Source organism: Ranitomeya variabilis, chromosome 3, assembly GCF_051348905.1.
Source record: "Ranitomeya variabilis isolate aRanVar5 chromosome 3, aRanVar5.hap1, whole genome shotgun sequence".
Classification (NCBI taxonomy): domain Eukaryota; kingdom Metazoa; phylum Chordata; class Amphibia; order Anura; family Dendrobatidae; genus Ranitomeya; species Ranitomeya variabilis.
The window spans coordinates 608,266,120-608,290,412 of record NC_135234.1 but is presented as its reverse complement, the minus strand read 5'-3'; the positions used below and the strand labels follow the sequence as shown (position 1 = coordinate 608,290,412).

At 46.8% G+C, this 24,293-nt stretch overlaps 1 protein-coding gene across 4 annotated transcripts in view; it reads left to right on the top strand.

The window, feature by feature from the left end:
- The window catches only part of VWA8 (von Willebrand factor A domain containing 8), a 523,579-nt gene that overhangs the window by 71,523 nt on the left and 427,763 nt on the right, over positions 1–24,293 (top strand). For all 4 annotated transcript variants that reach the window (XM_077297321.1, XM_077297318.1, XM_077297319.1 and 1 more), the window contains exon 6: positions 17,682–17,849. In XM_077297321.1, the coding sequence (XP_077153436.1) occupies positions 17,682–17,849 (168 nt within the window). The remainder of the gene's footprint in view (positions 1–17,681; positions 17,850–24,293) is intronic.

Sequence of the window (24,293 nt, the reverse complement as noted above, 5' to 3'; positions counted from 1 at the left end):
TGCAGACTAGAAGTGACTTTTACAATGTAAGTCTAAGGAGTAGCAGAATGAGATTTCATAATAAAAAAAAGACTTGTCTCACGTATAACATTTCTGTTTATGGCACCTGTTACCCTTCAAAAGTTGTCTGTAACAAGGATATGGCTATTAGACTCAGATTTAGTAGAAGGTCCCGGAGCATGTTCCGCGAACGCCGGTGGCCTGCTGGTAGACCAAGGCTTGAGTGACCACCAGGTCAGAGATGCTGTGCAAAGGAGGAACAGACGGGGGCAGAGAGCAGCCGAAGAGGGTAGAGAGGGAAGGGTCTTCATAAGTTAAAAAAAATAAACAAACTTACTCAGCTCACTACTCCTCTTTCTGGTCATCTCTACTGCTGCTGACACACTGTCCGGCCCTTTGCACTTTGTTTGCGTCGCTCCTCTGGCCCAGTGTTCACTTTATGCCAGGGCTTCTTGCTGCGAGCAGTCCACCGAGCATGCACAGTGACCTCCTGCAGTCTTAAAGGGAACCTGTCACCCCGTTTTTTCAGTATGAGATAAAAATACCATTAAATAGGGCCTGAGCTGTGCTGGACAATAGTGTATTTTGTGTACCCTGATTCCCCACCTATGCTGCCGAAATACCTTACCAAAGTCGCCGTTTTCGCCTGTCAATCAAGGTGGTCAGGTCAAATGGGTGTGGTGAAATCTCTTCTTCTCCCCCAGATCTTGCTCATCTTTCCGTTGGTGGCGTAGTGGTTTGCTCATGCCCAACAGGGGGAATGCACTGCGCAGCTGAAGAAAAAGAGCGCGATCTGTGCTATTCTCCGCTTTTTCGCTTGCGGCGGCCATCTTCCTGAGGCCGCGCGTGTGCAGATGGAGCGCTCTGCTGCCCAGGGCTTCAGGAAAATGGCCGCGGGATGCCGCGCGTGCGCAGATGGGGATCGCGGCGGCCATTTTCCTGAAGCCGAGATGCGAACTCGGCTTCAGGAAAATGTCCGCCGCGATCCCCATCTGCGCACGCACGGCATCCCGCGGCCATTTTCCTGAAGCCTCGGGCAGCAGAGCGCTCCATCTGCGCACGCGCGGCTTCAGGAAGATGGCCGCTGCCAGCGAAAAAGCGGAGAATAGCGCAGATCACGCTCTTTTTCTTCAGCTGCGCAGTGCATTCCCTGTTGGGCATGCACACACCACTACGCCACCAATGGAAAGATGAGCAAGATCTGGGGGAGAAGAAGCGATTTCACTACGCCCATTTGACCTGACCACCTTGATTGTCAGGCGAAAACGGCGACTTTGGTAATGTATTTCGGCAGCATAGGTGGGGAATCAGGGTACACAAAATACACTATTGTCCAGCACAGCTCAGGCCCTATTTAATGGTATTTTTATCTCATACTGAAAAAACGGGGTGACAGGTTCCCTTTAAGTTAATGCCCAGTATCCAATTTACACTTCGAAGCATGTGTAGTGAAATCTGGGGGCCAGCACAAGCAGGGCTGTGAAGTCGGTCTCCATTTTGGTGGAGTCAGAGTTGGAGTCAGTATATAATGGGCTGACTCTGACTTCTAAAATATATAATAAATGGAGTACAGTAGTTCAGTGCAGGATGTGCTGTAAATGTTTTCATAAGAATTTGAGAAAGTTATGAAATGTCCTATAAATGTCTGTTCTGTTCCTGATCTAAAGATCTAGGCCAGCGGTGGCAAACCTATAGCACACATGCCAGATGGGGCTCTCAGAACCCTCCCTGCAGGCTTGCTCGCCATCCGCGTTTCGCATCAGTGGACCGGGCCCGGTTGTTAAGCCTGCCGATACCAGCCCCTGCTTCAGCTAGATGTGCGTCCTCGGACACACATCCAGCTGAAGTGTATCGCAGTGCACGAACTTACAGGTCCTTGCGCTGCAATACTTGCTACTGGCCAGTCAGAGGCCAGCAGCGGATGTCTGCCTACACGCGACTGGGCGCATGGCAGTGACGTCATGCGCCCCCATCGCTTGGATGCTGAAGTCAGCTGCCAGCTTCTGAAGCCAAGGCGGTGGTGGAAATGAATGAAGGCGAGTAGCAGTGTTTAGTATGTATTTTTTTAATGCGTTGAACAGCGTCGCCAGCAGGATGGGGGCGTATATCTCAGGATGGGGGTGTATATCCCAGAACGGGAGCGGATATACTAAGATGGGGGTACATATACCAGGATGGGAGACATATACCAGGATGGGAAGCAAATACATGGATTGGGAGAGCATATACATTTATTGGGGAACATATACAAGCATAAGGGGGCGTATGGGCATATAGAAGTATGGAGGAGCATATACATTGATTGCGGGAGCATATACGTGGATGGGGGCGTATATATGGAGTGGGGGAGCATAAAAAAGGATGTAGAGAGCATATACAAGGATACGGGGAGCATATACCAGGCTGGGGGCATGTATTATTGTTATTTATTTACATAGCACCATTGATTCCATGGTGCTGGACATGAGAAGGGGTTACATACAGGTTACAGTAAATAGACTAACAGTAACAGACTGATTATGGTGGGGTGAGGACCCTGCCCATGCGGGCTTACATTCTACAGGATGCTGGGGAAGTAGACGGTAGGTTGGGGGTTTGCGGCAGCTTCGGTGTTGGTGAGGCAGCAGCAGGGTCATTGCTGGCTGTAGGCTTTCTTGAGGAGGTGGGTTTTCAGGTTCCATCTGAAGGATCCGAATGTGGTTGATAGTCAGACTTGTTGGGGCACAGAATTCCAGAGGAAGGGAGATATTTGGGAGAAGTCTTGAAGGCGATTTAGGTGAGGAGTGAATTAGTGAGGAGGAGAGAAGGAGGTCTTGGGAGGACCAGATATTACGTGTGGGAAGATATCGGGAGATTAGTTAAGAGATATATGGAGGAGACAGGTTATGGATGGTCTTGTAGGTCATTATTAGTAACTTGAACTGGATACGCTGAGGGAATGGGAGCCAGTGAAGAGATTTGCAGAAGGGAGAAGCGGAGGAGTAGCGAGGATAGAGATGAATTAGTCGGGTAGCAGAGTTAAGGATGGACTGGAAAGGTGCGAGAGTGTTAGCAGGGAGGCCACAGAAAAGAATGTTGCAGTAGTCGAGGTGGGAGATGATGAGGGCATGCACAAATATTTTAGAAGATTGAGGGTTGAGAAAAAGACGGATTCTGGAGATATTTTTGAGCTCGAGTCGACAGGAGGTGGAAAGAGCATGGTTGTGCGGTTTGAAGGACAGGGCAGAGTCAAGGGTTACTCTGAGGCAGCGGACTTCCGGTACGGGGGAAAGCATGATGTTATTTATTGTGATAGATAGATCAGGTAAGGAAGATCTGTGAGATGGAGGAAAGATGATGAGTTCAGATTTGACCACATTGAGTTTAAGGAAGCGTGAGGAGGCGAAGGAGGATATGGCTGATGGACACTCCGAGATTCTGGACAGCAGAGAGGTGACGTCTGGGCCAGAGAGGTAGATCTGAGTGTCATCAGCATAAAGGTGGTACTGGAAGCCATGGGACTTTGAGTTGTCCCAGGCCAAGTGTATAGATTGAGAAAAGTAAGGGTCCCCTAACAGAGCCTTGGGGAACTCCAACAGAGAGCGGGTGGGGTGAGGAGGTAGTGTGGGGCTGGGAGACGCTGAACTAGGATGGGGTGCATATACTAGGATGGGGGTATGTAAAGCAGGATGGGGCATGTATAGTAGGATGGGGGCATGTATACAAGATGGGGGGCATGTACCAGAATGAATTAAACATACATGGATTGGGGGAGCATATACATGGATGGTGGGCATATACCTGGAGTGGGGGAGCATAAAGAAGGATGTAGGCAGCATATACAAGGATACGGAAAAGCATATACCAGGATGGGGGCATGTATACTAGGATGGGGTGCATATACTAGGATGGGGGCATCTAAAGCAGGATGGGGCATGTGTAGTAGGATGGGGGCATGTATATCATGATAAGGGGCATGTACCAGGATGAATGACGTACATGGATTGGGGGATCATATACAAGGATGGGGGAACATATATCAAAATGGGAGTATGTGTACCACAATGGTGAGCATATACATGGATAGGGAATCATATACAAGGATGAGGGCATGTATACCAAGATGAGATAAATATATCAGGATGAAGGGCATATTCCAGGATAGGAATCATATTACTTTATACCTGCAGTCTGGTATCTCTGCTCTTGTTTGTGTCTGCTCTCTGCTGTCCCCGCCTGCTCTCTGCTGTCCCCGCCTGCTCTCTGCTGCCCCGCCTGCTCTCTGCTGCCCCGCCTGCTCTCTGCTGCCCCCGCCTGCTCTCTGCTGCCCACGCCTGCTCTCTGCTGCCCACGCCTGCTCTCTGCTGCCCCCGCCTGCTCTTTGCTGCCCCCGCCTGCTCTTTGCTGCCCCCCGCCTGCTCTCTTGCTGCCCCCGCCTGCTCTCTTGCTGCCCCCGCCTGCTCTCTTGCTGCCCCCGCCTGCTCTCTTGCTGCCCCCGCCTGCTCTCTTGCTGCCCCCGCCTGCTCTCTTGCTGCCCCCGCCTGCTCTCTTGCTGCCCCCGCCTGCTCTCTTGCTGCCTCCGCCTGCTCTCTTGCTGCCCCCGCCTGCTCTCTTGCTGCCCCCGCCTGCTCTCTTGCTGCCCCCGCCTGCTCTCTTGCTGCCCCCGCCTGCTCTCTGCTGCCCCTGCCTTCTCTGAGTTTTTTTCTAAATTGACGTGTTAGCAATATGTGATAAATAAGTATGTTTTGGGTTGCAGCTTGGGCACTCGGTCTATAAAGGTTAGCTATCGCTGATCTCGGCTTTTAGTTGAGATGAATCTGTGCTGCACTTTATGTCCATGTTCAGTAGTGAGGCCGTGCTGTGGGATTGTGGAGTTGGAAGTCAGGGAAATTGAGTAGTAGAAGTCTGTGATTTGGGTTGCCAAGTCCACACAGCCCTAGGCCCAAGGCCGGAAGCTCTGGCCTAGAATAAACACTGGACTGGAAGTATGGCGCAGAGGACAAGGCAGGGGGCAGGCATATAGGTGAGTAGTGAGTTACCAGGTATGTTTTTTTTTCTTCCTTATTCACCTTTTGCCATCTTCAACTGTTTAGTATGATGGCAGCCACAACTGGCTGGTATATTGCTAAATTCAGAGTCAATTACAAAAATCGGTATTTTCCAGAATGTGAATTTTTTACATTTTTTTTTTTTTAGCCGAATTTGATTTTCCCTAAATTTGCCCATCTCTAATGCATTATATTGAAAATTGTTTATTTCTTAAACATTTAGCTAACCTAAGCAACCGGACAGGTAATTACCCTCCCAGGTCCAGTGCCAGCTCCCAGCCTCTGTGTTTCTCAGTGTTTGGCTGTGGCAGTGATGTCATGTTGACAGCTGCAACCAATCTATGAACTCACTGGCTAGTGCCATAGAATTGACACCCTATTAAACTATCTATATGTATAGTTGTCTTGTTGCACTACTTCATTATAGATTCATGCTTGTTTTTTAAATGAATAATGTACCTTTTTTATACCATGTAAAGGTTTCTGCCACCTAATCTGAGAGTAGCATATTGTAAGTACAGAGACTCTGATCCCAGCGATGTGTCGTTACTGGGTTACTTGGTATAGTTTTGATAAAATCACAGTTTTATCAGAAGAAGATTATCATTAGAAGACTAAGGGTACTGTCACACAGTGCAATTTTGATCGCTACGACGGCACGATCCGTGATGTCGCAGCGATCGTATGATTATCGCTCCAGCGTCGTAGACTGCGGTCACACGTTGCAATCACGGCGATGGAGCGTTGCCGAAGTCCCCGGGTAACCAGGGTAAACATCGGGTTACTAAGCGCAGGGCCGCGCTTAGTAACCCGATGTTTACCCTGGTTACCAGCGTAAACGTAAAAAAAACAAACAGTACATACTCACATTCCGGTGTCTGTCCCCCGGCGTTCTGCTTCTCTCCACTGTGTAAGCACCACAGCCGGAAAGCAGAGCGGTGACGTCACCGCTGTGCTCGCTTTCCGGCCGGCAGGCGCTCACAGTGCAGAGAAGCTGAGACGCCGGGGGACAGACACCGGAATGTGAGTATGTACTGTTTGTTTTTTTTACGTTTACGCTGGTAACCAGGGTAAACATCGGGTTACTAAGCGCGGCCCTGCGCTTAGTTACCCGATGTTTACCCTGGTTACAAGCGAACACATCGCTGGATCGCTGTCACACACAACGATCCAGCGATGTCAGCGGGTGATCAAGCGACGAAAGAAAGTTCCAAACGATATGCTACGACGTACGATTCTCAGCAGGATCCCTGATCGCTGCTGCGTGTCAGACACTGCGATATCGTAACAATATCGCTAGAACGTCACGAATCGTACCGTCGTAGCGATCAAAATGGCACTGTGTGACAGTACCCTAATAAACCTGCTGCCAGGTAGCCAAGCACATTCATGAGCTCGGTAAAACCTTGTCGCCCTCACCACTGATTGGAGCTTTTTGTGTACACTGCACATGAGCAGAAAGCTGCCAATTAGTGGTCTGGGCAGGGTTATACAGAACTCCGCATTCAGAGAACTGCTATATATGCAGCAGAGAAAACTGTGATTTTGTCAAACTGACAGCAAGCAGCACAGCTCAATACATTGCTGGAATCAGGGTCTCTGCCCCTGCATTATGATGATCTCAGATGGGGTAGCAAAACCCTGCTTTCAGATTCCCTTTAGCAAAGCAAAGCTCAGAGACACAATTCACTTCAAGCTATGAGCTCATGGGAAACCGCTCTTGGACAAACCGTCTAGTTTGTGCGCCTGAGTGGGTACAGTGATGATTATGTCTGTAAAGCTCTGTGGGATTGAATGGCTCTATGTAAGCAAGTAAAATCGAATACATTCACCATCCTTGTTACAATTGCTGGGGGTCCCAACATCCAGCCCTCTGCAAGTGCTACCGAATAAGGACTCCTAAGACCCCTTCCATCAAGACTGGAGGTTTTGTACCAGAGTAAAATAAGCTAAATTAAGAAGTGTGTATTGTTGGGGCATCTTTTTGCTTCCATGCGTCACTTCACGTATTGTACGCCAGTCATGGACTAGTGTACGTTTTTGTGTAATGTAGGACAGTTAGGGTTTTGGTGTGATTTTTAATGAATTTGTCAGCTTTGTTCGGCCTCACCCCGGCTAAGCTCTGCCCACTGTTCAAAGATTTGGAGGAGTTGGCTGACGCAGACCTAAAACAACAACATTTACAAAGTTCCAAGCTGTTTATACACTAGATTTCCAGTGAAAACTGATGAATTAGCCCCACAATTCTTTAGCTCATCATAGAGAATGAACTCCTGCTTCTTAATACTTGGTATGGAAATGTTTGTCCCTTTTCTGTAATATTGGATTGGAAAAGGAGACGGCAGGACGGTGCAGAAAGAGAGCAGGCGAGTTGTGGATCTCGAGTAACTGCGTCACTGTTAATTTATAATGAGTTTTCCATTCTTGACATAAGGGAGCAGGGATCCATATATCCGAAAAGGTGGAATCTGGGGTCTCGTTAGCTCGCACTTATTTTGTTCTAGTACCCTTTTTTTTTCTTTTGCTCAGAAAACGATAATACTTCAGTGTTAATAGCTTTAATCACTACTAAATTGGGTGCTTATTTCCTTTTTTTAATTTATTGTAGTTCCTTAAAATTGAACATTGTGTCTGGATTTGGACAGCCAGGGAGCTGGAGAAGAATCTATTAAAAAGTAAATTGTCTGAATGCCCCATTTATCTGCTCAAAGGGTCAAGAAGCTAATTACAAAAAAATGGAACTTGAGACCGCTAATTACAAAGAAGCATTAGAACAAGATTTCAATTTGTGTACAAGTGAATGACAGAGTATTTTATATGCCACAAAATTAACCCATTGAGACCTTGATCAGTCATTATACCTTGATTAATGTACCTGTATGACTGAAGTGTGACCCGCTCACGTGCGGTTGTTACGACACGTGAGCCCTGCGCCCAGTCAGCGCTGACGTTACTGTCGCCTCTTTCGGACGTATAAGCGAGCAAGATTGGGTAAGAACTGCGGCTGGACGCTTTCTTTTTCTTGGTTGGCGTTTTTTACCTGCGTATTCTCTGCATCTAATATATGCCTATGTGGAAAATCTGCATAGAAAACTCAGCGTACCCACAAGAGGAATTTAGAGAAATTTGATATGCTGCTGATTCAAAAAACGCGCCTCGGGTGCATAAAAAGAATCACAGTGGGCATGAGATTTCTGTTAAGGCTACTTTCCCAAATCAAGTTTTTGCCGTCAGGCTCAATCTGGCAAATTTTTTTAAAAAATTTCTCTCATAGACTTGTATTAGCGCCGGATTGCGCCGGATGGCCTCACGTTTCGTCCTTTTTTCGCCAGATCTGGCGAAAATTGGTGTTCTGGCTTCTGGAAAAAACATACACAGTAACGTTTTTTGTCTGCGGCGAAAAACCGGACAGCACCAGATCCGTCAAATGACGGAATCCAGCGATGGATTCTGTTTTTTTTTTTTAACTGAGCATGCTCCAATTTTTTGGGGATCCAATTAGCTGGATAAGCTAAATGGATCTGTCGAAAAAACAGATCCGTCACATCAGTTTTTCATAATCTGCGAGGGATCAGTTTTTTCAGAATTCACTGGATTGAGCCTGACGGCAAAAAACTGATGTGTGAAAGTAGCCTATTCACGTCCACTTTGCTGGCACTATAAAATGCTGCGTTTTTGCTGCAGACAGAAAAACTCAATCTGTACTGGAGTTCTAGCCTTTTAGTTATATATATGCATGGAATACACAAGTTTTTTTTCTCCACTTTTACTGTTCCTCGTCTGCTCTCGCTACCTCTATCAGCCATGTGTATGTATATGGACTGTATATATGGTATTCCCATTGTCACTTTCTTGTTGTTTTTCGCTTTTCTGGACTAGTAACCTACAGAATTGCAAATTAAGGTATGAATATATAAGGATTATAATACACACAGTAACTCTGTTCTATGAAAGGAATCTTTTTTTCCCCTGAGGAAGCCAAGTTTTTTGTGGTGATACACGTGGGGTTCCTACTCCTCACAGATATGTCGTCCTCGCATCCAGGCTCCACTTATATGCTGTATAATTGTTATTTTGTTCACAGTGATTTGGGCTGTCATCCCTGGGACATATGCTGTCTATACAGGTCAGCGAAGGGTAATATAATAATTCACAGATTGCCAAAGGCAAATAAATCCCTAACTAAGGACCCTAAAAAATAACTTTTATTAATCAATTTAAAATGGAAATTAGACTTAGTGTGGAATTTAATCAGTGTGCTTATGCTGGGCCAAGAGCGTACTAGTAACAGCACTCATGTCTCATAAATTTGCTCATAGCCCTAATCATGTCCACCTGCAGTATTCAGGGGTAAGGGATCAGGGGCAGCCGCTACCTATAACTCATCTAATCCCCCTACACATACACTGATAAGGCTATTAAAATTGCTGCTAAAGTCTCCCCAACATGTTTCACCAGCTATTCTGGCTTCATCAGGGATTGAGGCTACAATTCTTTGCAGCGAGTTGGGGAAAGTGGGTGAGATTCCGGTAGGACTAGCCCCACAGTCCCCTCCCCGCTCTCTAATGCTATTTAATGCTATTGCACTCCTTAGCCACACTTTTTTATAGTATTAAAATAAAAGTTTGTAAATAGTAGGAGGGTCTTTTTAATTTTTTCTTTTTCAGTGACTGATGAAACAAGGATCCAAAACACTGATGACACTTGTATGATTTTTTTTTTTACACATGAAAAATAACGGACGATTCGGTGGGGCCTACATTGCTGGAATCAGGGTCTCTGCTCTTATGTAATACTGCTCATGTGAGGTAGCTAAAACTTGGTGACAGATTACTTTATAAGGGTATGTGCACACGCTGCGGATTTTGCTGCGGATCCGCAGCAGTTTCCCATGCTTTTACAGTATAATGTAAACCTATGAGAAACGAAATCCGCAGTGCACATGCGGAAAAAAAAGCGCGGAAACGCAGCGGTTTACATTCCGCAGCATGTCAATTCTTTGTGCGGATTCCGCTGCGGGTTTACACCTGCTCCAATAGAAATCTGCAGGTGAAAACCCGCAGCGAAATCTGCAATAAAAACCTTGATAAATCCGCAGGAAAAACCGCAGTGGATGAGATGGCTGTGTCAGTCTATTATGAGGCTCTCTATGGCTACTTGTGAACTATAAGATTTCAGGATTTTCAATGTAATTAATAAATGTGCTCGGATAAGTCTTATCCTTGAGTGCTCAGGTGCTAACCGAGTGTCTTCAGTGTGCTTGAATAATGTCAGTCCACGTGCCTGCATGTTTAACGGCCATTCAACAGCCGCCACACAGGAGGGATCTACCTGCTTGTTAGCCAATCCCTGCATGTGCTGCGGGTGTCGAACAGCTGCGAGACATGTAGGCGCAAGGACTCGAACATATTTTTCAAGCATCCAGAAGTCACTCGGTTAGCACCAGATCATGCTCAGATAACTCCTTACTCGAGCACGTTTGCTCATCATTATTAATAACTAGATGGTGGCCCGATTGTAACGCATTGGGTATTCTAGACTATGTATGTAGTTTATTTATGAAGTTTTCAGAATAATGCAATTTATACACAGGATTCAGCCGACCGGCCGCGACCAATTAGCGAAGTGTTGTTCCAATTCCGTGCCAATTCGCGGGCGGACTGCGCCTGTCGCTGATTGTTAGTGGCCGGGCATCACCAATCAGTGAAGCCAGGGCCGGCCCCAGGTTTTTGAGGGCCCCGGGCGAAAGAGTCTCAGTGGGCCCCCCTCTTTAACACATACCACTATTCATGATGCACAGATACAGCAGAGAAATATAGCACAGCCACGTAGTGTATAACACAGCCCATGTAGTATATAACACAGCCCATGTAGTATATAGCACAGCCACGTAGTATATAGCACAGCCACGTAGTATATAGCACAGCCACGTAGTATATAGCACAGCCCACGTAGTAAATGGCACAGCCCACGTAGTAAATAGCACAGCCCACGTAGTAAATAGCACAGCCCACGTAGTAAATAGCACAGCCCACGTAGTAAATAGCACAGCCCACGTAGTAAATAGCACAGCCCACGTAGTAAATAGCACAGCCCACATAGTAAATAGCACAGCCCACGTAGTAAAGAGCACAGCCACGTAGTATATTGCCCAGCCACGTAGTATATTGCCCAGCCACGTAGTATATTGCCCAGCCACGTAGTATATTGCCCAGCCACGTAGTATATTGCCCAGCCACGTAGTATATTGCCCAGCCACGTAGTATATTGCCCAGCCACGTAGTATATTGCCCAGCCACGTAGTATATTGCCCAGCCACGTAGTATATTGCCCAGCCACGTAGTATATTGCCCAGCCACGTAGTATATTGCCCAGCCACGTAGTATATTGCCCAGCCACGTAGTATATTGCCCAGCCACGTAGTATATAGCCCAGACACGTAGTATATAGCACAGACACGTAGTATATAGCACAGACACGTAGTATATAGCCCAGCCACGTAATATATAGCCCAGCCACGTAGTATATAGCCCAGCCACGTAATATATTGCACAGCCACGTAATATATTACACAGTCACGTATATAGCACAGAGACGTAGTATATAACACTGCCCATGCAGTATATAACCCAGGCCACGTAGTATAGAGCACAGCGATGTAGTATATATACCACAGCCACTTAATATATACCAGAGCCACGTAATATATACCACAGCCACGTAGTATATAGCACAGAGACGTAGTATATAAGGCTAGGTTCACATTGCGTTAATGTGTGCACGCTAACGGACAGCGTTGCACGGCGAAAATGTCGCAATTAACGCCGTGCAACGGGTCCGTTAGCGCACCCATTGACAGCAATGTAAATTTCGCCTGCAGCGCATCGCTAGCGCGTGCCTTTTTCGGCTCGCGCTAGCGATGTGCCGTTCTTCTGTGGTGCGCCTCGGACGCTGCTTGCAGCGTCCGCGGCGCGCCCGAGGTCTGTTCCCCGCTCTCGCAGATCGGGGATCTGCGAGAGCGGGGACGTTAACGCGACCCCTAACGCGGCCCCTAAATAAACATTGCGTTAGCGCAATCCGCTAGCGCTAAACGGATTGCCCTAACGCAATGTGAACCCAGCCTAACACAGCTCACGCAGTATCTAACACAGCCCACGTAGTATATAGCAATGTGGGCACATTATCCCTGTTAAAAAAAGAATTAAAATAAAAAATACTTCTATACTCCCCTTCCGTCGGCCCCCGGATCCAGCCCAGGCGTTTACCGATGCTCCTCGCGACGCTCCGGTCCCAAGAGTGCATTGCGGTCTCGCGAGATGATGACGTAGCGGTCTCGCGAGACCTCTACGTCATCATCTCACGAGACCGCAATGCATGAACCGGACCGTCGCAAGGAGCGGGAAAGGCGCCGGAAGGTGAGTATACAATGATTTTTTATTTTTTTAATTATTTTTTAACATTAGATCTTTCTACTATTGATGCTGCATAGGCAGCATCAATAGTAAAAAAGTTGGTCACACAGGGTTAATAGCAGCGTTAACGGAGTGCGTTACACGGCGGCATAACGCAGTCCGTTAACGCTGCCATTAACCCTGTGTGAGCGCTGACTGAAGGGGAGTATGGAGCGGGCACTGACGGCAGGGGAGTAGGGAGCGGCCATTTCGCAGCTGCACTGTGCCCGTCGCTGATTGGTCGTGGTCAAACAATCAGCGACTTGGGATTGCCGTGACAGACAGACACAGACGGAAGTGACCCTTAGACAATTATATAGTAGAAGGTATGTGTAACATAAAAACTTGGTTTTAATAAAATATGCCGTAATTTTTTTTTTTTTTACATGGTCCTTTTAAATAATTTTATTTTTGTTTTTATATTTCTACTGTGCAAGTAAAATATACACATTTTAGTTTTCAGTGCTAAATGTACCTTATTTTTTATAATCATTTTAATAAAATCCTGTTAGCACGCTACAAAGATCATCCGCTTTATGAATTGTTACGTCTAAATTAGAAAGGAATATACAAACTGTATGTAATGTGCCACTTGATATGCTGTAGTATTCTGTGTCTGATGTTGGCCTTTCTGAACAGACCAAGTTGGAAAACATTTTCTTTTTCATTTCAACATGTTTAGTGAGTTCTGAATGTACAGATGGTAAGTAGGTGTATTGGGATATGGCTAAGTAAATATTTTCTAATTAGCTAGATGCAAATCATGTTCTGTGCTGCTTCAGTGTTCTCATCTGACTCTCTGGAAAGTAATCTGGCTGTATGCAGTGCCATCGTAAAGACATTAAATGACAATTGACCTTTTAGTTTTCCATGGTCTTAATTGCTTGTGTGATTTTCTTTTTCAATGTAGCTTTCTTTATCTCCAAATTGAGGAGGAAAAATACATAAATATGAATATATGTGTGTTCGTATATATGGATATAGATATATTTGTGTGTTCTCTGTTATGTATGTGTGTGTGTATGTATATGTATATATATATATATATATATATATATATATATATATATATATATATATATATATATATATATATATATATATACATACACAGTACAGACCAAAAGTTTGGGCACACCTTCTCATTTAAAGATTTTTCTGTATTTTCATGACTATGAAAATTGTAAATTCACACTGAAGGCATCAAAACTATGAATTAACACATGTGGAATGGTTTTCACTTCCCAGGTGTGCCCTGTCAGGTTTAATAAGTGGGATTTCTTGCCTTATATATGGGGTTGGGACCATCAGTTGTGTTGTGCAGAAGTCTGGTGGATACACAGCTGATAGTCCTACTGAATAGACTGTTAGCTGCTTTTTTCTTGCCATAATAAAAATTCTAAGTAAGTAAAAACGAGTGGCCATCATTACTTTATGAAATGAAGGTCAGTCAGTCTGAAAAATTGGGAAAACTTTGAAAGTGTCCCCAAGTGCAGTTGCAAAAACCATCACGTTCTACAAAGAAACTGGCTCACTTGAGGACCGCCCCAGGAAAGGAAGACCAAGAGTCACCTCTGCTTCTGAGGATAAGTTTATCCGTGTCACCAGGCTCAGAAATCGCAGGTTAACAGCAGCTCAGGTTAGAGACCAGGTCAATGTCACACAGAGTTCAAGCAACAGACACATCTCTACAACAGCTGTTAGGAGGAGACTTTGTGCAGCAGGCCTTCATGGTAAAATAGCTGCTAGGAAACCAATGCTAAGGACAGGCAACAAGCAGAAGGGACTTGTTTGTGCTAAAGAACACAAGGAATGGACATTAGACCAGTGGAAATCTGTGCTTTGGTCTGATGAATCCAAATGGACCATCATTTATTTTTCGACAGGACAATGACCCCAAACACACCAGGCTGTGTAAGGGCTATTTGACCAAGGAGAGTGATGGGATGCTACGCCTGATGACCTGGCCTCCACAGTCACCAGACCTGAACCCAATCGAGATGGTTTGGGGTGAGCTTGACCGCAGAGTGAAGGCAAAAGGGCCAACAAGTGCTAAGCATCACTGGGAACTCCTTCAAGATTGTTGGAAGACCATTCCCGGTAACTACCTCTTGAAGCTCTTCAAGAGAATGCCAAGAGTGTGCAAAGCAGTCATCAAAGCAAAAGGTGGCTACTTTGAAGAACCTAGAATACAAGACATAATTTCAGTTGTTTCACACTTTTTTGTTAAGTATATAATTCCACATGTGTAAATTCATAGTTTTGATGCCTTCAGTGTGACTGTACAATTTTCATAGTCATGAAAATACAGAAAAATCTTTAAATGAGAAGGTGTGTCCAAACTTTTGGTCTGTACTATAGATAGATGATATATATATATATGTTGCTCAAAAATTAAAGGGAATACTAAAATCCCACATACTAGATATCACTGAATGAAATGTTCCAGTTGTAAATCTTTATTCCTTACATAGTGGAATGTGTTGAGAACAATAAAACCTAAAAATGATCAACGTAAATCACAACTAATATCCCACGGAGGTCTGGAGTTGAAATGATGCTGAAAATCAAAGTGGAAAATTAAGTTACAGGCTGATCCACCTTCAGTGGAAATGCCTCAAGACAAGGAAATGATGCTCAGTTGTGTGTAGCCTCCACGTGCCTGTATGACCTCCCTACAATACTTGGGCATGCTCCTGATGAGACGGCGGATGGTCTCATGAGGCATCTTCTCCCAGACCTGGACTAAAGCATCCGCCAACTCCTGGACAGTCTGTGGTGCAACGTGACGTTGGTGGATGGTGTGAGACATGATGTCCCAGATGTGTTCAATCGGATTCAGGTCTGGGGAGCGGGCTGGCCTGTCCATAGCTTCAATTCCTTCATCTTGCAGGAACTGCTGACACACTCCAGCCACATGAGGTCTGGCATTGTCCTGCATTAGGAGGAACCCAGGGCCAACCGCACCAGCATATGGTCTCACAAGGGGTCTGAGGAATTCATCTCGGTACCTAATGGCAGTCTGGCTACCTCTGGCGAGCACATAGAGGGCCGTGCAGACCTCCAAAGAAATGCCACCCCACACCATTACTGACCCACTGCCAAACCGGTCATGCTGAAGGATGTTGCAGGCAGCAGGTCACTCTCCACGGCGTCTCCAGACTCTGTCAGGTCTGTCACATGTGCTCAGTGTGAACCTGCTTTCATCTGTGTAGAGTACAGGGCACCAGTGGCGAATTTGCCAATCCTGGTGTTCTGTGGCAAATGCCAAGTGTCCTGCATGGTGTTGGGCTGTGAGCACAACCCCTATCTGTGGATGTCGGTCATTCAGACCATCCTCATTGAGTCGGTTTCTAACCGTTTGTTCAGACACATGCACATTTGTGGCCTGCTGGACATCATTTTGCAGGGCTCTGGCAGTGCTCCTCCTGTTCCTCCTTGCACAAAGACTGAGGTAGCGGTCCTGTTGCTGGGTTGTTGCCCGCCTACGGCCCCCTCCACGTCTCCTGGTGTACTGTCTTTTCTCCTGGTAGCGCCTCCAGCCTCTGGACACTATGCTGACAGACACAGCAAACCTTGCCACAGCTCACATTGATGTGCCATTCTGGATGAGCTGCACTAATTGAGCCACTTGTGTGGGTTGTAGGGTCCGTCTCATGCTACCACGAGTGTGAAAGTACAACCAACATTCAAAAGTGACCAAAACATCAGCCAGAAAGCATTAGTACTGAGATGTGGTCTGTGGTCCCCACCTGCAGAACTACTCCTTTATTGAGCGTCTTGATAAATGCCAACAATATCCACCTGTTGTCTATTCCATTTGCACAACAGCATGTGAAATTGATTGTCAAACAGTGTTGCTTCCTAAGTGGACAGTTTGATTTCAGAGAAGTTTGATTTACTTGGAGTTATATTCTGTTGTTTGTGTTCCCTTTATTTTTTGGAGCAGTGTGTATGTGTGTGTATGTGTATATATATATATATATATACACATGTACACTGTATATAATTTGTGTCTATACACAAAGTGAGTGCGCGGCTGGTTATTGCTAATATTTGGTCTGTTCTAAGTATGTTCTTGCTTCTAAAGTCTTGCGTTTTATAGAGTTGAAAGGTGACAATTTCAGTTTTGTCACTTGAGATATAAGTAAATAACCCTTTAAATTAAGTTCCACTATATCATCCAGTCTACTTGTAGTCTACATTAACATGAATGTAGTGAAGCATGCAGTCTGATTCACCATCAATGACTGAGCCACAGAGCCATCACTAAACCTAATAACAATGTGTAGGCAGACTGTACTCTAGAGTGGTCATGTGTAGGTAGACTGTAATTTATAGTGGTCAAGTGCAGGTAAACTGCGTACTATAGTGGTCATGTATAGATAGACTATACTCGACAGTGGTCATGTGCAGGTAGGTAACACGCTATAGTGGTCATGTGCAGGTAGACTGCACGCAATAGTGGTCATGTGCATGTAGACTGCACGCTGTAGTGGTCATGTGCAGGTAGATGCACGCTATAGTGGTCATGTGCAGGTAGACTGCACGCTATAGTGGTCATGTGTAGGTAGACTGCATTCCATAGTGGTCATGTGCAGGTAGACTGCACGCTATAGTGGTCATGTGTAGGTAGACTGCACGCTATAGTGGTCATGTGCAGGTAGACTGCACGCTATAGTGGTCATGTGTAGGTAGACTGCACGCTATAGTGGTCATGTGCAGGTAGACTGCACGCTATAGTGGTCATGTGTAGGTAGACTGCACGCTATAGTGGTCATGTGCAGGTAGACTGCACGCTACAGTGGTCATGTGTAGGTAGACTGCACGCTGTAGTGGTCATGTGCAGGTAGACGGCACGCTGTAGTGGTCATGTGCAGGTAGACGGCACGCTGTAGTGGTCATGTGCAGGTAGACGGCACGCTGTAGTGGTCATGTGCAGGTAGACTGCACGCTATAGTGGTCATGTGCAGGTAGACTGCACGCTATAGTGGTCATGTGCAGGTAGACTGCACGCTGTAGTGGTCATGTGCAGGTAGACTGCACGCTATAGTGGTCATGTGCAGCGAGATTGCACGCTCTAGTGGCACTTATCAGTCTTCTATGTAATTTCAATGGATTCTGCAACTTTGTTACTTTTAATTTATTATTTTAAACATTATTGGTTGTCTAACTTTGTTCTAAACTTTCTTTTTTAATAAAGTGTGCCGTTCGTGCTGCCACAGAGGGAAGAATTTTGGTTCTGGAAGGATTGGAAAAAGCAGAAAGGAATGTTTTGCCAGTTTTGAACAATTTGCTTGAGAACAGGGAGATGCAGCTGGAAGATGGACGATTTCTTATGTCTGCAGAACGTTATGATAAACTACTAGAGGTAAACTAAATTCAACTAAATGTATCTTAATTCCCCCAAAACAATGCTTACTTAATTCATTGTTTTTATTTAGATGAGTGTAAATAAAAACAGGAGTGCTACGCCAAATGTAAAATATGAAATCTTTAATGCAAGTCTAAGCAAAAGGCTGTCTCAGAACGGGATAAAACTATAAAACTCTAAGATGCGATTTTTATTACAGTTAGTACCAACCACTTCTATATAAAGTGGATAGAGTCCTACAAGAATGTATTGCCCATTAAACTGTGTACATAATTATTTCACATGCTCAGAAATGCCATATTGAAAACATTTATATTGTAGATTGTTATAAAGCAGATATACATAAGTACGTAGCAGTTGACTTAGTCCTACCATAAAATATAACCAAATTATATATAAGTAAAACGACAATAGTGTCAGGGTCTAGATATAGATGGTTGAAATCTAGATGCAAGAGAATCATATTCAGCATAACTTCTATATAATTCAGTTAGAAAATGGGCTAAATATATACAGATGAAACTAGAAGTTTACATACACAATATAAAAATACACATTTACATGTTTTTCTCAATATCTGACATGAAATCAGAATAAACCTTTCCCGTTTTAGGTCAGTTAGGATTACCATAATTGTTGATATTTGCCAAATGCCAGAATAATGAGAGAGAGAAAATGTTTTAAGACATTTTTATTACTTAGTGCACTGTTCCCCAACTCCGGTCCTCAAGAGTCACCAACAGGTCATGTTTTCAGGATTTCCTTAGTATTGCCCAGGTGATGGAATTATTGCCTGTGCAGGTGATGCAATTATCACCTGTGTAATACTAAGGAAATCCTGAAAACATGACCTGTTGGTGGCTTTTGAGGACCGGAGTTGGGGAACACTGATAGTGTATTGTATGTAAACTTTTGTCTTTACACTAAGATTACTATGCCTTTAAACAATTCTGTCAAACAGAAATCAGTCCCAGGAGCGCTGAAGGAAACTCAGACAACATATGTAGTTTACCACAAGGCGTTTCGACGGTAACACCGTCTTCTTCAGGTGTGCCCACCTGAAGAAGACGGTGTTTACCGTCGAAACGCGTTATGGTAAACTACATATGTTGTCTGAGTTTCCTTCAGCGCTCCTGGGACTGATTTCTGTTTGACATACGCTCTTATCCTCCCTTGGAGGTATTCCGCTGGAGCTGCGGTGGTGCTCGACATCTCCCCTTCCCTGGGTTAATTCCTCTGCGCTCCCCTGTGACTGCTTTCACTTATTTTTAAACAATTCTGGACTGCGCATATGATGATGTCATGTGTTTGGAAGCTTTTTTGGCAACATCTGAGTTAATCAGAGACACATCTGTGGATGTATTTTAATGCACATCTGAAAAACACTGCTTCTTTGTATAGCATTATGGGGAAGTCTGAAGAAATTAGCCAAGATATTAGGAAGAGAATTATGGACTTGCACAAGTCTGGCTCATCCTTGGGTACAATTTCAAGATACGTGAAGGTTCCTCGTTCATCTGTACAAACAATTATACTTAAGTACAAACAAGATGGTAATGTCCAGCCATCCTACAGCTCAGGAAGGAGCCGTACTCTGTGTCCCAGAGATGAACGTACTTTAGTCTGACATGTTCATATCAACCCAAGGATAAAAGCAAAAGACCTTGTGAAGATGATTGCAGAAGCTGGTAAGATTGTGTCGATATCCACAGTGAACCGAGCACTGTATCAATATGGGCTGAAAGACCACTCTGCCAGGGAGAAGCCATTACTCCAAAAGAAACATAAAAAAGCCAGATGAATGTTTGCAAATGCACGCAGAAGCAAAGACCTTAATTTTTTGGAGACGTCCTGTGGTTTGATTTAGGGGATGCATCGCAGACACTGAATAAGGTGATATTTTTGCTGCTATTTCACAAAATCGGTGACAGGTTCCCTTTAAAAGGAAGCCTTTTCCTCATTCCTGAGTTGTCTAAACACATTTTTTTCGTACAAAGTGGTTGGCTAAAAAACGATGTTGCTCCCCAAATTTACAATTCGGTTTGCTGAAACAAAGCACGGATGTTATCTGCACACAGAAAACTCTGCAAAATATAAAAAAGCAACATAAGCACAGTGAAAACACCATAAACCAGGTGTTTTGAACGCAGCGTTTTTACTATAAAGAGAGCAGGTTTTGGCTGCAGGCAAAAGCGATGTATGTGAACATAGCCGTACTCTGCTTCATTTTCTCCACACCTGCCTAAAACTTTTGCACTATTCTGTACACAAATAACAATTAAATGGCCCCAGCAGATGTACTTATGTTATGTCATAGTGTTCTACATTTGTTCCATTCTAGCCATGTTCATGCTAACATATGTTATACTAGATGGCAGCCCGATTCTAAAGAATCGGGAGTCTAGAATCCATATATACTTTATTTATTCAAATGTAAGAATAATACAATTAATAAATAATAGTAAGAAAGAACAAAAAATGGCTGCACTCACCAGCTCTTGACAATTCTTGACAGTACGGCACATTTCTGATTGGTCGCTCGCGGCAGGCGGCAACCAATCAGAAAAGTGCCGCGCACCACGAAGGCATATATCTTTGTCCACCCTGAGCGGGTGTAGGACGCTGGTGACGTCCCTTATCTCCGGACATTATCTCCGGACAAAGCCACGGAAGTTGGCACAAATTGCCGGAAGTAGTATTCCAGGCAATTATATATTAGATTTTAATATGATCAGTGTTTACCTTTGAACGTTTATATTGTATTGTCCTGTCACCAGCCATGTGTACGATTATCGGCCGAAAGCCTCTCTGGAACCAATAATCACCCCATGTAAAGGTATCTTTATAAGTTAAAGATTCAGAATACTATGACTTTTATCATATCCTGAACAGTCAAGTTTTTTATGAACCGTTAAGGTTTTCTGGTTGAAGTAAAAAAAACTCTGAGTGTTTACAGTATGAAACCATAAAATGTTGAAAAATTATGTCATTCTTGAGTATATCACTCAATGGTGCTCATAAACGTGTCAAATTTGATCTATAATATACTTTAATATACGTTACTTTAATCTTTAATATACTTAAGAACAGGGCCCCAGACATCGCACAGGGGGTCTGAAACACCGCACAGTGGTCCAAAATATCGCTGTGCTCTGCCTGGGGCCCCATATGCTGCCTGGGGCCCCTGTGCTCTGCCTGGGGCCCCATGTTCTGCCTGGGGCCACTGTGCTCTGCCTGGGGCCCCATATGCTGCCTGGGGCCCCTGTGCTCTGCCTGGGGCCCCATATGCTGCCTGGGGCCCCTGTGCTCTGCCTGGGGCCCCATAGGCTGCCTGGGGCCCCTGTGCTCTACCTGGGACCACTGTGCTCTGCCTGGGGCCCCATATGCTGCCTGGGGCCCCTGTGCTCTGCCTGGGGCCCCTGTGCTCTGCCTGGGGCCCCATATGCTGCCTGGGGCCCCTGTGCTCTGCCTGGGGCCCCTGTGCTCTGCCTGGGGCCCCTGTGCTCTGCCTGGGGCCCCTGTGCTCTGCCTGGGGCCCCTGTGCTCTGCCTGGGGCCCCTGTGCTCTGCCTGGGGCCACTGTGCTCTGCCTGGGGCCCCATGTTCTGCCTGGGGCCACTGTGCTCTGCCTGGGGCCCCATAAGCTGCCTGGGGCCCCTGTGCTCTGCCTGGGACCACTGTGCTCTGCCTGGGGCCCCTGTGCTCTGCCTGGGGCCACTGTGCTCTGCCTGGGGCCCCATATGCTGCCTGGGGCCACTGTGCTCTGCCTGGGGCCCCATATGCTGCCTGGGGCCCCTGTGCTCTGCCTGGGGCCCCATATGCTGCCTGGGGCCCCTGTGCTCTGCCTGGGGCCCCTGTGCTCTGCCTGGGGCCCCTGTGCTCTGCCTGGGGCCCCATGTTCTGCCTGGGGCCCCTGTGCTCTGCCTGGGGCCCCTGTGCTCTGCCTGGGGCCCCTGTGCTCTGCCTGGGGCCACTGTGCTCTGCCTGGGGCCCCTGTGCTCTGCCTGGGGCCACTGTGCTCTGCATGGGGCCCCATAGGCTGCCTGGGGCCCCTGTGCTCTGCCTGGGACCACTGTGCTCTGCCTGGGGCCCCATATGCTGCCTGGGGCCCCTGTGCTCTGCCTGGGGCCACTGTGCTCTGCCTGGGGCCCCATATGCTGCCTGGGGCCCCTGTGCTCTGCCTGGGTGTAGGACACTGGTGACGTCACTTATCTCCGGACATTAGCTCCGGACATTAGCTCCGGACATTAGCTCCGGACATTATCTCCGGACACTAGCTCCGGACAAAGCCACGGAAGTTGGCACAAATTGCAGGAAGTAGTATTCTAGGCAATTATATATTAGACTAGATGGCAGCCCGATTCTAAAGAATCGGGAGTCTAGAATCCATATATACTTTATTTATTCAAATGTAAGAATAATACAATTAATAAATAATAGTAAGAAAGAACAAAAAATGGCTGCACTCACCAGCTCTTGACAATTCTTGACAGTACGGCACACTTCTGATTGGTCGCTCGCGGCAGGCGGCAACCAATCAGAAAAGTGCCGCGCACCACGAAGGCATATATCTTTGTCCACCCTGAGCGGGTGTAGGACGCTGGTGACGTCACTTATCTCCGGACAAAGCCACGGAAGTTGGCACAAATTGCCGGAAGTAGTATTCTAGGCAATTATATATTAGATTTTAATGTTATCAGTGTTTACCTTTGAACGTTTATATTGTATTGTCCTGTCACCAGCCATGTGTACGAATATCGGCCGAAAGCCTCTCTGGAACCAATAATCACCCCATGTAAAGGTATCTTTATAAGTTAAAGATTCAGAATACTATGACTTTTATCATATCCTGAACAGTCAAGTTTTTTATGAACCGTTAAGGTTTTCTGGTTGAAGTAAAAAAAACTGAGTGTTTACAGTTTGAAACCATAAAATGTTGAAAAATTATGTCATTCTTGAGTATATCACTCAATGGTGCTCATAAACGTGTCAAATTTGATCTATAATATACTTTAATATACGTTACTTTAATCTTTAATATACTTAAGAACAGGGCCCCAGACATCACACAGGGGGTCTGAAACACCGCACAGTGGTCCAAAATATCGCTGTGCTCTGCCTGGGGCCCCGTATGCTGCCCGGGGCCCCTGTGCTCTGCCTGGGGCCCCATGTTCTGCCTGGGGCCCCTGTGCTCTGCCTGGGGCCACTGTGCTCTGCCTGGGGCCCCATATGCTGCCTGGGGCCCCTGTGCTCTGCCTGGGGCCCCATATGCTGCCTGGGGCCCCTGTGCTCTGCCTGGGGCCCCATAGGCTGCCTGGGGCCCCTGTGCTCTACCTGGGACCACTGTGCTCTGCCTGGGGCCCCATATGCTGCCTGGGGCCCCTGTGCTCTGCCTGGGGCCCCTGTGCTCTGCCTGGGGCCCCATGTTCTGCCTGGGGCCACTGTGCTCTGCCTGGGGCCCCATAGGCTGCCTGGGGCCCCTGTGCTCTGCCTGGGACCACTGTGCTCTGCCTGGGGCCCCATAAGCTGCCTGGGGCCCCTGTGCTCTGCCTGGGACCACTGTGCTCTGCCTGGGGCCCCATATGCTGCCTGAGGCCCCTGTGCTCTGCCTGGGGCCACTGTGCTCTGCCTGGGGCCCCATATGCTGCCTGGGGCCACTGTGCTCTGCCTGGGGCCCCATATGCTGCCTGGGGCCCCTGTGCTCTGCCTGGGGTCCCATATGCTGCCTGGGGCCCCTGTGATCTGCCTGGGGCCCCTGTGCTCTGCCTGGGGCCCCTGTGCTCTGCCTGGGGCCACTGTGCTCTGCCTGGGGCCCCATATGCTGCCTGGGGCCCCTGTGCTCTGCCTGGGGCCCCATATGCTGCCTGGGGCCCCTGTGCTCTGCCTGGGGCCCCATATGCTGCCTGGGGCCCCTGTGCTCTGCCTGGGGCCCCTGTGCTCTGCCTGGGGCCCCATGTTCTGCCTGGGGCCCCTGTGCTCTGCCTGGGCAATTATATATTAGATGGGCATTTCCTGAAGGAAATACATGGTGCTTGAACAGCGCTACCAGCTTTACAGCAGCACTTTTCACACAGGGGACTGGGGGGCGCGCTTACTTTTGCACCCGGGGCCGGGGGCGCGCTTACTTTTGCACCCGGGGGCGCGCTTACTTTTGCACCCGGGGGCGCGCTTACTTTTGCACCCGGGGGCGCGCTTACTTTTGCACCCGGAGGCGCACTTACTTTTGCACCCGGGGGCGCACTTTTGCACCCGGGGGCGCACTTACTTTTGCACCCGGGGGCGCACTTACTTTTGCACCCGGGGGCGCACTTACTTTTGCACCCGGGGGCGCACTTACTTTTGCACCCGGGGGCGCACTTACTTTTGGGGCCGCACTTACTTTTGGTGGGCGGGGCTCCTCAGTCTCCGATTTGGTTGGTGGGGCCCCTCGTCCTCCGATTTG